The sequence below is a fragment of the Leopardus geoffroyi genome, chromosome B4 (genome assembly GCF_018350155.1).
Source record: "Leopardus geoffroyi isolate Oge1 chromosome B4, O.geoffroyi_Oge1_pat1.0, whole genome shotgun sequence".
NCBI lineage: Eukaryota > Metazoa > Chordata > Mammalia > Carnivora > Felidae > Leopardus > Leopardus geoffroyi.
The window spans coordinates 95,104,739-95,118,702 of NC_059341.1; the positions used below are offsets into that span (position 1 = coordinate 95,104,739).

A 13,964-nucleotide genomic window follows, 5' to 3' on the forward strand; every position below is an offset into this window, starting at 1 on the left:
TCATTGCTGAAGAGCAGTTTTGATGGAATTCTGAAGTAGAAGTTGGGCTTTGGTTTACCTTTTTTAAATGTTGCTTCTTGGGTACTAACCAAAGCAATCTACATATTTACTGCAATTCCTATCAAAATAACGCCAGCATTCTTCACAGAGCTAGAACAAACAGTCCTAAAATTTGTATGGTATCAGAAAAGACCCTGAATAGCCAAAGCAATCCTGAAAAAGAAAACCAAAGCTGAAGGCATCATAATTCCGGACTTCAAGCTGTATTACAAAGCTGTAATCATCAAGACAGTATGGTACCAGCATAAGAACAGACACATAAATCAATGGAACAGAATAGAGAACCCAGAAATGGACCCACAAATGTATGGGCAACTAATCTTTGACAAAGCAGGAAAAGAATATCAAATGGAATAAAGACAGTCTCTTCAGCAAGTGGTGCTGGGAAAACTGGACAGCAACGTGCAGAAGAATGAGCCTGGACCACTTTCTTACACCATACACAAAAATAAACTTAAAATGGATGAAAGACCTAAACATAAGACAGGAAGCCATCAAAATCCTAGAGGAGAAAGCAGGCAAAAACCTCTTTGACCTCAGCTATAGCAACTTCTTACTTGGCACGTCTCCAGAGGCAAGGGAAACAAAAGCAAAAATGAACTATTGGAGCCTCATAAAGATAAAAGCTTTGGCAAAGGAAACTTCTGCAAAAGGAATAATCAGCAAAGGTAAAAGGCAACTGACAGAATGGGAGAAGATATTTGCAAACAACATATCAGATAAAGGGCCAGTATCCAAAATCTATAAAGAACTTATCAAAATCAACACCTAAAAAACAAATAATCCAGTAAAGAAATGGGCAAAAGACATGAATAGACAGTTTACCACAGAAGATATCTAGATGGTCAGCCGACACATGAAAAAATGCTCAACATCGCTCATCATCAGGGAAATACAAATCAAAACCACAATGAGATACCACCTCACACCTGTCAGAATGGCTAAACTTGACAACTCAGGCAACAACAGATATTGGCAAGGATGTGGAGAAAGAGGATGTCTTTTGCACTGCTGGTGGGAATGCCAACTGGTGAGCCACTCTAGAAAACCGTATGGAGGTTCCTCAAAAAATTGAAAATAGAACTATGCTGCAACCCAGCAATTGCACTACTAGGTATGTATCCAAGGGATACAGGAGAGCTGTTTCTTAGGGGCATATGCACCCTAATATTTATAGCATCACTGTCAAGAGTAGCCAAAATATGGAAAGAGCCCAGGTGTCCATCGACTGATGAACGGATAAAGAAGGTGTGGGTGGGTGGGTGGGGGAATACTATGTGGCAATCAAAAAGAATGAAATTTTGCTATTTGCAACAATGTGAGAGTATACTGTATTATGCTAAGCAAAACAAGAGAAAGACAAATATGATTTCACTCATGTGGAATTTAAGAAACAGATGAACATAGGGAAAGGGAAGCACAAATAAGATAAAAAAACAGAGACAAACCATAAGAGACTCTTAAATACAAAAAACAAACAGAGGATTGCTGGCAGGGTATTGGGTGGGGGGAAGGTCTAGAAGGGTGAGAGGCATTAAGGAGGACACTTGTTGGGCTGAGCACTGGTTATGAATCACTAAATTCTGTTTCTGAAATTATTACACTATATGTTAACTAACTTGGATTTAAATTAAAAATAAATAAAATAAAGTGTTGCTTCCTGGACTCTGTCCCAAATTCTGCTGAAATAATATTATCATGCTGAGGCTTGGGGATATGCGTTTTTAATAAACTCCCTCATTGTTTCTTATATTTACTAAGTGTGAGACCCACGGGTATAATGTGTTACTTTCAGCTTTTAATTACTCTTCCTTAAAAGAGAGTGAAATAACTTGGAAAATAAAATTCAGTGGAATGACTTGCAGCCAGATAAAGTCACTCAAAAACACGTACCTGTATCAAATCCATATTCAGCATGGTTCTACTAACTGTGGCCATGGATGTTCATAAACATGTACTATGTTCTTTTATAAACAGATATATTTCTTGAGTAACCAAAGTATTAACAGCATTGTTCAAAGCCCTGTAGGGGGCAAAAATAAATTAGACTTGACCCTGTCTTTAAGGTGTTTACTAGTTGGGGAGAAAAGACATGTATACACGGTCGTGTTTACTGATACGGAGTTGTACATTTTTTTTTTTTTTTTCCGATTTTAACCTTCATAACACTCATCATTGCCTACTTGTGTGTGAACTTGGTTGTAGTTGTTCATGTGATTAATTCAGTTGAATTCTGTGAGTTGGGTTTATTTGTTGGTCTTAATTACTGGCTTAAATGTCTTCAAAATGACCTCATTATGATAGCATTGAAACAGAAAAATATTTAAAAAAAGAATAAAAATCTCTGTCTCTGTCAGCTTAAAAGAGTTCTTCCTATAAGTGTAAAATGAAAAGTCTAAGTGGAAAAAAAACATAGTTTCATTGACAGCACTTTTTCTTTCTTGATGTATTAAATGTTTATCTTAAATACAGTAGTCTTAAGTTTGGAGTATACTTGATCAGAGACCTAATGTTCTGTGGTTTGAGTGTCTCAAATTTCTTTTCTTTAGTACTACCACTCTAAATTTGTATCTGCTGCCTAAAGTATACCAGTGATCAGTGAACTGTTTTTCTTGTATCTAGTCTTTTTTTAATGTCTCTACACTTCCAAGTTACCACTTTGAATTGCAGATCTGATTGTTGCTATCCTGTTTAAAATCTTTCAGTGACTTCCCATTTGCCTTTGAGATAATTTCCCTTTGTCTTTAAAGGAAATCCTGATTTCCAAGGCAGTGCTTTTCAGGACAGGTCATAAACCTAAGTTGCTGGCATTATCTTTTTGTGGTGGTTATCCCTCCTCGTCTTTAGCTACTATAAAACATACTCTTTTATTTCTTCCTCTGCATTTGGCAAACTCCTACTTTTTCTGGTATGTATGCATCACTGTAGTCCTTATCGAATAGCCATGTGAATCTGTTTAAAGATTTGCTACGCTGAACAGGAAAATCATTAATGGGGGTTTATTCCTTTTCTAAGTGTCCCCAGCACCTAGATGAATGCCTGAGGCTAACAGAAGAATCAGCATTCAATCAACACAAAATTAATGTTTCTTGAAGGAATGAAGTTTGAATAACTATGTTACGGTATAACATTCTGATAATGAAAAGTACAAATTCTGAGAAATAGTCACACGAATTACAAATTCAACTTCACATAGGTAGACTGAGAATAGACATTGAGGCATAGAGAGAAAGTAGTCAGACATTTATGTGGAAAAGGTTAAACCAGATGGATGGGCTCGGATGGGGAGTGAAAGGAGTGAATCAGGCCAGTTTTACTCTAGCTTTAGAGTATGGATCAAGGGAGATAACTCGAAAGGGAAATTGAGCACATGTTGTAGAGGGCCTTTAGTATTACAGTGAGGTCCGTGCCACTTTGGTAAATGATAGGGAGCTATTCAAGAATTTTGCCTTCATGAACGACAGTGTATTGCTCTAGTGGATTGGAAATTTCTCTAGGGGCAGTATCTTAGCTGGTTTTGTATCCTGAGGGATTACCATAGGGACCACCTAGCAGGAAAATGTTGAATAAGTTGGCTTAGTTTTCATAGGAAATTGTAAAATAGTGAAATTTTAGAGTTTGAAAGAATCTGGCATTAGATTTATGCAGTTACAGATTTAAAAATTAACTCAGGGAGAATTGGCATCTTTATGATATCTTTCTACTCAAAAACATGGTGTGTCCTTCCTGTTTGTTTAGGACTACTTCTGTATTTTTGTATTTGGCAGTATTTTAAAGTTTTCATTTTGCATTGTGGTCTTTAGCGTTCTGAAGTTTTGTCATCAGTGATTTTTGCCCTGTATTCTGTCTAGTCTGATATCAAGATTCAGATTCCTATTTTATTTTTATTTGTATTACGTTTTAAAGCATACTTCACCCATTCTTTTTTTTAATCTGTCTGAATCACTTTGTTTTAGGTGTGTCTCTTATGTATAGAGTACAGAGATAGATTTTGTTTTTTTAAGCCAACCTGAAAATCATTTTCTTTTAATTAGGTGAGTTACGCCCATGCACCTTTATTGATAAATTTGTTATGTTTGGGCTGGTTTCTGTCACATAGCATTCAGATGGCTCCTGGGTGTGTATGCAGACCCTTATGTGCTCTGTTTTCTTCGTGTCTTCTTCCTTTTTGGTGTTTTGGAAGGTTTGATTTCCGTTCTAGTTGTTACTTTCCTTTAATCAAAGATGTATATATCTCCCAGCCTTTCTTGAGATACTGCCTTTGTTCCCTGCCATAAGCAATACTGAAATTATCTAGCTCCTGTTTATTTCTCTTATATCATTGAATTTTAAAGTTTTATCTCAGTTTTAATCTCTTGCTCTTAGATATGTTTAGGTTTATACTAGTTAAGTTGTGAGTCTCAAGTTGTATACCTTTGCTCCCCATGAATATTTGAGAAGTTTATGACTTTAATTTCATCTTTCTCTTATTTGTGTGTATGTATGTGTGTTATTTAAGAAAATTGTTTTTAACATTTTTATGTTAAGAGACGAGAGACAGGGTGCTAGCGGGGGAGGGGCAGAGAGAGAGGGAGCCACAGAATCAGAAGCAGGCTCCAGGCTCTGAGCTATCAGCCCAGAGCCTGATGCCGGGCTTGAACCCATAAACTGCGAGATCTGAAGTCAGATGCTCAACTGACTGAGCCACCCAGGTGCCTTAATGTTTGTTTTTTTTTTTTAATTTTTTATTTTTTTTCAACGTTTATTTATTTTTGGGACAGAGAGAGACAGAGCATGAACGGGGGAGGGGCAGAGAGAAAGGGAGACACAGAATCGGAAACAGGCTCCAGCCTCTGAGCCATCAGCCCAGAGCCCGACGCGGGGCTCAAACTCACGGACCGCGAGATCGTGACCTGGCTGAAGTCGGACGTTTAACCGACTGCGCCACCCAGGCGCCCCAATGTTTGTTATTTTTATATTCCTAAAGCTCATAACATTTAAGTAGCTGTTTTGTCAGCTCTATCCCTTTTTAAAAAATAGACTTAATTTTTTTAGAGCGGTTTTAGGTTCACCTAAAATTGAGAGAGAAATACAGAGTTCCCATACACCTGCATGGTCCCTCAGCACTATCCAATCCCACCCCAGGATGATACATTTATTATAATCAATGACCCTATATTGGCATATCACTATCCCCCCAAATCCAGAATTTATATTAGGGTTCCCTTGGTGTTCTGTATTCTATGGATTTTGACAAGTGTATAATGACATGTATTGACCATTGTAGTATTACCCAGAATAGTTTCACTGCCCTGAAAATCCTCTAAACCTGTTTATTCCTCCCTACGCCCAAATTCCGGCAACGATTGATATTTTTATGGTCTCCATAGTTTTACCTTCTCCAGAATGTCATATAGTTGGAATCAGAGTATGTAGCCTTTTCAGATTAGATGCTTTTATTTAATAATACGCATTTATTTTCCTCCATGTCTTTTCATGGCTTGGTAGCTCATTTCCTTTTAATGCTGAGTAATATTCCATTATCTCAATGTACCACAGTTTATTCATTCACCTACTGAAGGACATTTGGGTTGTTTCCAAGTTTTGGCAGTTAGGAATGTATAAACATCTGTGTACAGGTTTTTGTGTAAACCTGTTTCCAACTCCTTTGGGTAAATACTAAGGAGTGCAGTTGCTGGATCATATGGTAAGAGTGTGTTTAATTTTATAAAAAGCAGCCAAACTGTCTTTTAACCTAGCTGAGCCATGCTAAATTCCCAATGCATGGGAGAGCCTGTTGCTTCCTGTCCTTGCCAGCATTTGGTATTGTCAGTGTTCTGGATTTTGGCCACTCTTGATAGGTGTGTGATGGTATCGTTGTTTTAATTTGCATTTCCTGATGACCTATAATACAGAATATCTTTTCATATGCTTATTTGCCTTCTTTATATCTTTGTTGAATTGTCTCTTCAGGTATTTTGCCCATTTTTTAATCCGGTTGTTTGTTTTCTTACTGTTGAGTTTTAAGAATTTATATATTTTTGATAATAGTCTCTTATCAGATATGTCTTTCGCAGAAATTTTCTCCCAGGCTTGTCTTTTCGTTCTCTTGATATCGTCATCTTTTAGTTGTAGTTCTACAGTTAAATATGTTTGCTTCTCACCCTCAGTCTTTAGCGTTAAAGCTTCTCTAGCTTCTTCTGGATTATCTGAATCTCATTCTTTACTTGGTCACTCAGTCACTCATAGGAGAGAGATTCTCTGAAGTTTTGCAGGTTTATAACTCTTTGTCTCTGACTTTATACTTTGGCTAAATATAAAATTCTCATTTCACAGTGTTTCCCTTGACTATCTTAAAAATGTTATTCTGGGGGTACTTGGGTGGCTCAGTCAGTTGAGCGTCCAACTTCGGCCCAGGTCATGATCTCATGGTTCGGGAGTTCGAGCCTCACATCTGGCTCTCTGCTGTCAGCACAGAGCCTGCTTCTGATCCTCTGTTCCTCTCTTCCTGCCCCTCTCCCACCTGCAGTCTCTCAAAAATAAAATTAAATATTAAAAAAAATGTTATTCTGGTGTTTTCTAGCATAAACTGCTGTTGGCATTTTAATCCCAATCTGATTACCTTATAGGTGACTTGGATTGTGTTTAACTTTTTTTATAACAGTAACTTCACATATCTGTGTTTGTTTTCCATATTTAAATGAATTGGATTTTCCTGGACTGTTAGGAGGAGGTTCCTGTGAAGGAGGAGGATAAACCAAGGAGTTTCATGTTCAAGAGCTTTCCCTTCTGTTATTGGTGTATCTGTGTAACCACTTCTGTCTTTCAGAGGTAAAACTTGTTCAGGAAGGTTTTCTCCTCTAGCCCAGTGCCTCTGCAAACTTTACAAGCTTAACATTATCTCTAAAAATGATATTTCTAGTAGAAATATAAGAAAAGATAATTATTTTTTCTTACACTACTTTCTGCGATCTGTTTCCTTTGGAACCTTGCCACCCTCTTTCTCCTTTGATATCTTAGCCTTCTTTCTCTCTATGTCCATTATTCCTGTCCTGCAGTTTGGTTTCAGATTCCAAGGGTTTTTCCCTTGGGGTGGACTTTGTACTAGAAGGGTCTCTTTGCTGGATGCTGCGTGATTCCTCAGAGTTTAGGGCATTACAGCACTGTTTGCTGTGTCAGGACTACATACACATTTTTGCATTCCACCTGCAACTTGGAGCCTGTGAAAACCTTTTCCTTTTTCTCCATTTGTTCTCATACTTGTTCTCCCAGTTTTCAGAGAGGCTGAGTCCTCTCCTTTGGGGTATTTAATGATTTTTGGGTTCTGAGGGTTCATACGATACCTCTGTAGTCACTTCCACTTCCTGCTGTCCCTTCCACATAGCTGCTGATTCTTTGGTGTTGGTAGTGTAGCCACGTTCTCTCACAGTCTAAGATTTGTGGGGATTTCCTTCCGTAGTTTTGTTGAAGGTGTACTCATTGGGTTCTTCTGACCTTCCAGTTGGTATATTTGATTTTCAGGAGTTGCCCTTGGGGGATTCTATGCTGCCACCACAATTACAACACAACAAATCCATTATTTCATTAGTGTAATTGTGACCAATATATAGGAAGGTGGGATTTTTTTAGCCCTAAATTTGAAAGATTAATTTAGGACAGCATACAAAATTGCATATTATTTACATCTTTTTTTTTAATTTTTTTTATTTTTTTTTTTCAACGTTTATTTATTTTTGGGACAGAGAGAGACAGAGCATGAACGGGGGAGGGGCAGAGAGAGAGGGAGACACAGAATCGGAAACAGGCTCCAGCCTCTGAGCCATCAGACCAGAGCCCGACGCGGGGCTCGAACTCACGGACCGCGAGATCGTGACCTGGCTGAAGTCGGACGCTTAACCGACTGCGCCACCCAGGCGCCCCTATTTACATCTTAATAAGGGATTGTTTAAACATCTATTTGATACCTTTTGAGGACTCATGTATAAATATTAGGAAGTGACTTTGTCGTTAACATTTTTCTTAGTTTTAAATGCAAATATGTTTCATTCACTTCTGGTTGCAGGGCTAAATGGGTATAGTCTACTGATGGAAATTTTAGACTAATTGCCATATGGTACATAGTTATCTATAAGTGAACAAATTTTAAAATAAACTTGAAAAAACCACACTGAACTTTTACTGAGATGGATAAGCGTAATTAAAGAAATTCCCTCCTGGATGGAAATAAATATCTTCAGAGAACAGTTAAGGGAAAAAAGAGTGAAGTTATTGAATTGTGTATTTCACATATAATATATAATCTTAATCTTTGTATGTCTCATGACGGAAACATTAAAATTTAAATATGTAAGTTGGAAATATTTGTAATTTTAGACTTGCCTCATTGTCTTCCACACAGCAAGTGCTAGATCAACATTTTCAGTGTGAACCTTAGGAGGGGACAGTATTAATATTTTGTAATTTTATTAGTAAAGATTATGTAGTCTGCTGAATCTAACTTCAAACTATGGAGATTCAAAGTAAAATGATCAATTTCTCATAGGAACTGAAGTTAAAAGATGAAGAGTGTGAGAGGCTTTCTAAAGTGCGAGATCAACTCGGACAGGAACTGGAGGAGCTCACAGCCAGTCTGTTTGAGGTTGGTCTATTTATGTCTTGGCCAAGAGCAACGTCTTGCTTTTTTTTATATTCATAGAATTGTTCTTTGAGGGAATCTTGGAAAAGTAATGCTTAGCTTTACATAGTTTCTAAGTCATCTAAGAAAAATGAAATCTTTAAGATGGAGTCTACAATTTAAAATGATGGGAAAAGGAAAAGATACCGTAAGCTACCAGTATCAATCAGGTTGTTTAAAAATGCCCATGTGGGAAGAAAGGTTGTAAATTTTATTTTTTTTTTTTTTTTTTTTTTTTTTTTAAAATTTTTTTTTTCAACGTTTATTTATTTTTGGGACAGAGAGAGACAGAGCATGAACGGGGGAGGGGCAGAGAGAGATAGGGAGACACAGAATCGGAAACAGGCTCCAGGCTCTGAGCCATCAGCCCAGAGCCCGACGCGGGGCTCGAACTCATGGACCGCGAGATCGTGACCTGGCTGAAGTCGGACGCTTAACCGACTGCGCCACCCAGGTGCCCCAAGGTTGTAAATTTTAATTCTGTTTTTATCAAGTATTTAGGGGCTACTTTAAGATAATCTTACAATGTGACTCCAGAACAAAGATGGGAAACCCTTGAGGTAGCTATCTGATAGGTGATGGTTTGAGGATTGTTAGAAAGCACACCTACTTGTTAGACGGCACACTCCACCTACCTTTCTTTCTTTCTTTCTTTTTTTTAAGTTTATTTATTTTTGAGAGAGCCATTAGGGCGGGGGTGAGGGGGGAAGGATCCCAAGCTGTGCTATTAGCACAGAGCCTGACATGGGGCTCGATCTCACGGTTCGCAAGATCATGACCTGACCTGAGATCAGGAGTTGGATGCTTAACCGACTGAGCCACTCACGCATTCCCACACTTATCTCCCTCCTGCCAGCAGGACCAAAATTTCTGCCCAGTTCTAGCAGTGTTTCTCATTAAGGGTTCCACTGACATTGTCATTTTGCGTTTTTTGACATATTAGTCAGGGTTCTCCAGAGACACAGAAACCAATAAGATGTGTATATAGAAAGAGATCGATCTAAGAAATCAGCACCCGTGATTATGGAAGCTGGCTGTTCCCAAAACCTGCAGAGTGAGTTAACAGGCTGAAGACCCAGGAGAGCTCATGGTGTAGTTACAGTCCAGGTACACAGGTCTGAGAAACCTGAGAACTGATGGCGCAGTTCTAGTCCTAAGGCTGACAGGCTTGAGATGCAACAAGAGCTGATGTTTCACTTGGATTTTGAAGGCAGGAAGACTTTTCTTTTTTTTTTTTTTTTTTTTTTAATTTTTTTTAACGTTTATTTATTTTTGAGACAGAGAGAGACACAGCATGAACGGGGGAGGGATAGAGAGAGAGGGAGACACAGAGTCGGAAGCAAGCTCCAGGCTCTGAGCCATCAGCCAAGAGCCCGACGCGGGGCTCGAACTCGCGGACCACGAGATCGTGACCTGAGCCGAAGTCAGACGCTTAACCGACTGAGCCACCCAGGCGCCCCAGGAAGACTTTTCTTGTACTCCGTGGGGATCAGCCTTTTTGTTCTGTTCAGTCCTTCAACTGATTGGATGAAGCCCAACCACAGTATGGAGAACAGCCTGCCTTATTTCACATACCAATTCAGATGTTAATCTCAGAAACACTTCCACAGAAACATCCAGAATAATGTTTGACCAAATATCTGGGCATCCAGTGGCCTAGTCAAGTTGACGCATAAAATTAACCATCGTACTTAGTGTTGGCCCTAAGATAAAAGTTCTTATTCAGAAAGGTTGATGTGTTACTGGAATGACTACTGTCATTATCACATCAATAATTTCTTTTTTTTCCTCTAAAAATTTGTTTTTAAAACTTTGTAGTAAAAGATTTTAGAAAATTTTTCCGTTTTTGTTTTTATTTATGCAACATTTTTTTCAGTTTTAGAGGTATGCATATTTTCTTACATAATTGTAATCCTAATATATTTTGTATTTTTTCTTCAAATGACACGTTTTTGTGTTAACTTACATGGTCATTGCAGTGATAGTCCTAATCTATCAACTTGCATACTCCACCATTTTTAGTGTTGTAAATAACATCATAACAGGTTAAATGGGGGTTTCTTCAGATGTGGACTTTTCTGTGCCACACACCTTTGGCCCCTCCTCTGTCTTTTTTGGGATCATTTTCTTTCATGAACATTGGAAAACTGATCTATTATTATTTTTTGTTAGCTAGTCCTTAGAGATGAGAGGAAGATAAATGTAAGGATGGGAAGAGTGGGGAATTAAAGCTGTAGAAGACAAGAGCTATAGGACTTGTCACATTTTTGTTTGCAGAAGGCGTATGCAGAAACCTTAGACTTTTTCATCCAGTATTGTCTGGCCAGAAAAATTTCATAATGATGTATAGGTACTAGATAAGAAAGCAAATGTGTTAAGTTTCTCACGTGCCTGCCCATAATTTTAGCCTTGCTTAGTTCCTCTTGTTTGCACTTGTATGTATATTCTATTAGATGAAGTAGGAGGAGAACAAACAGGAGAAACTTCTCCCTCTCCATAGTGGGATGTGAAGGAACAGAAATGCTGGTTTTGCAATGAATGAAAAAGTATACCAAAAAAAGGTTTTGGGTCCCTGATCTATCCCTGACCCGACAATGGCTAATAACCTTGATACTATGTATTCTTTCTGGGAAAGAAGTTACGTTAATTAAAGATGATTTCAGTAATGAAGAGAATTGTCTTCAAACCAGTTATTTATGAATTTTGTGAAAAGGTGCTAAACATTTTTCTGTGGTCTTTTTAATTATGCCTTCATGATCTCAGTTTACCATTGTATTATGAAAAAGCTTTTTGCTTGCATTTTAGGTATATGTACATATAGTTTTTTAAGAATTAAATATTATTTTGAATAAACAATTTGTACAACTTTGGCAAACTTAACATGTAACTTCAAATTAGGAGTTTGTTGTGTATGAATCATCTTGAATATAATATACTTTGTAGCAAAGTTGTGTCTTAAAAAAACTATCAAAAATAAGAACTCTAAAGTTATATAGATGTATTCCCACCTAGTATCTCAGATTTTGAGATAATATAGAATGAAATCAGTTGAAATAATGCTTTACAAAGAAAAAAAGAGGGGTAGCCTTAAGATTTTTTTTTTTTTACATTTTGTCAACCACTTTTAGTAAATGTCTGTAATATGCCTAGTTTTCTCTCTGTAATGCCATGAGGCATATAATGAAAATTATTGTCATTTTATCTGTGAGGAAAATGAGGCATAAGAGGTTAAGGAGCAATGTTGGGATTCAAATTCATAACCCCAACCCTTACTTTAAGTACTATGGAAATCATAAATGGACTTCTGTTCGTCTGAAGCCACAGAAAAGGAGTCATCATTGAGGACTTTCCTTTTTCTCACATTCAGACTGTCCGTATTTTACAAGCCATTAGTATTTATTACCTAGCCCAGTAGATGCCACATTTTTTGATCATGTACTCAATCTATAAAAGAACAATTTGAGCATGTACCTTTATTATGATGAAGATATGTAATATTGAGAATTACCTATGTGGCAGGCACTGTTTTAAAAGCATATATACTTACTTATAAATTACATGTATATACTAATATATATAAATTGTTATATAAATTATAAAACACCAGTTTATAAAGCAACTCAATCGTAAATGCTTATTTTTTATAATAGTACAGAAATGTTTTATTCTCACTAAAATATGTTGTGCATATGTATATATTTTTTTAGTGAAAGTAGTACACTTGCGTATGTTACCTTGTTCTAGAGAATTTTAATCTTAATTTATGATTCAGATGAAGTTCTGGTCTAAATTCCATATTTTAAATTAAATGTAATGCAGCTAATAACTCACAAATACATGGATCCAAATGGAAGAAATACATCTTTCTCTATATTTTTTTTATTTTTATTTTTTATTTTTTATTTAAAAAAAAATTTTTTTTTCAACGTTTATTTATTTTTGGGACAGAGAGAGACAGAGTATGAACGGGGGAGGGGCAGAGAGAGAGGGAGACACAGAATCTGAAATAGGCTCCAGGCTCTGAGCCATCAGCCCAGAGCCCGATGCGGGGCTCGAACTCACGGACCACGAGATCGTGACCTGGCTGAAGTCAGACGCTTAACCGACTGCGCCACCCAGGCGCCCCATCTTTCTCTATATTAAATCATTATACTGAATTTTCAGTTCCATTCCTGGTTATGTGAAACTTTTTCTACAATATTCTCTAGTGAATTTGTATTCTCTAATACCAACGATGTCTTTGTGAATTAATCAGCAAATGTTGAGTTTAAACGTTATTTGAAAGAAAGAGTAAAAACACCTTCATTTAAATCACTGCTAACCAGATAGGAAAAAAATTCTGTTTTCAAATTCTGGAAGTGTATAGACATGAATGTTTATATCAGGTCTGCAAACTACAGCCTGTCTTTACTTTTGTGCAGCCTTATGAGCCAAGATTGGTATTTACAGTTTTGAGTGGTTAGGGAAAAGAATCAAGAGAATATTTTGTGACATGAAACCTGAAATTCAGATTTCAGTGCTGATAAATGTTTATTGAAACGGCCACGTTCACTGTCCACGTGTTGTCTGTGGCTGCTTTCACACTGCAGTAGCAGGGTTGAGTATTACAGCAGAGACCGTATGGCTCATAAAGCCCAAACTGCTTACTGTGTGACCCTTTACAGAAAAAGTTTGCTGACTCCTGGTGTACCTGATACTTGCATTTTTTTCAGCTTTCAGAATGGCAGAGTGATAGAAAATTTTCCAACTTGTTTTGAATCTACTTTTTGATGTCTTTTGTCAACTTGCAAAACCCTGTACGTTATCTTTTTAGCTGTTGCTTCTGCCTCCTTCTAGCTCTCTTACCTTTCCATTTGGGACCCCAGGGACGCTCTTTTATTGTATCCCTCATATCACTAAGGGAAAAGGCACCCCAAATTCCAGCTCTCTTTGGGTTTACATCTTCTCCTGGATCTTGGTCCCCTAGTTCTTTACTTTTGTTAGTTCTCTGATGCCTTCAGACACATTTAAAAAAATTTTGTCCTTGTCCAGCTTTTCTATCTATTCTCCATGTGAAGTTTGGTCCAAATTGCATAGTCTGCTGTTAAGGAAGACAGAGTGCATTTCCAAACATTTAAACAGATAATCTCTCCTTCACATGAGTTACTTTTGCATTTATAGTTAAAATGTTACTTATCCTGAAGGGTCAGATGAGATATGTTTATTATTTTGAAAATATCTTCCAAATAGAGATCTGTTGGGGCGCCTGGGT

The 13,964-nt window shown here is 37.3% G+C and overlaps 1 protein-coding gene across 7 annotated transcripts in view; it reads left to right on the forward strand.

Annotated features, from left to right (window-relative positions):
- Positions 1 to 13,964, forward strand: part of LOC123592207 (RAB3A interacting protein) — a 144,796-nt gene that overhangs the window by 116,853 nt on the left and 13,979 nt on the right. For 5 of the 7 annotated variants that reach the window (XM_045467244.1, XM_045467245.1, XM_045467243.1 and 2 more), the window contains one exon: positions 8,582 to 8,677. The exons of the other annotated variants lie outside the window; for them this stretch is intronic. In XM_045467244.1, coding sequence (XP_045323200.1) covers positions 8,582 to 8,677 — 96 coding nt within the window. The remainder of the gene's footprint in view (positions 1 to 8,581; positions 8,678 to 13,964) is intronic. 7 annotated transcript variants of the gene reach the window in all.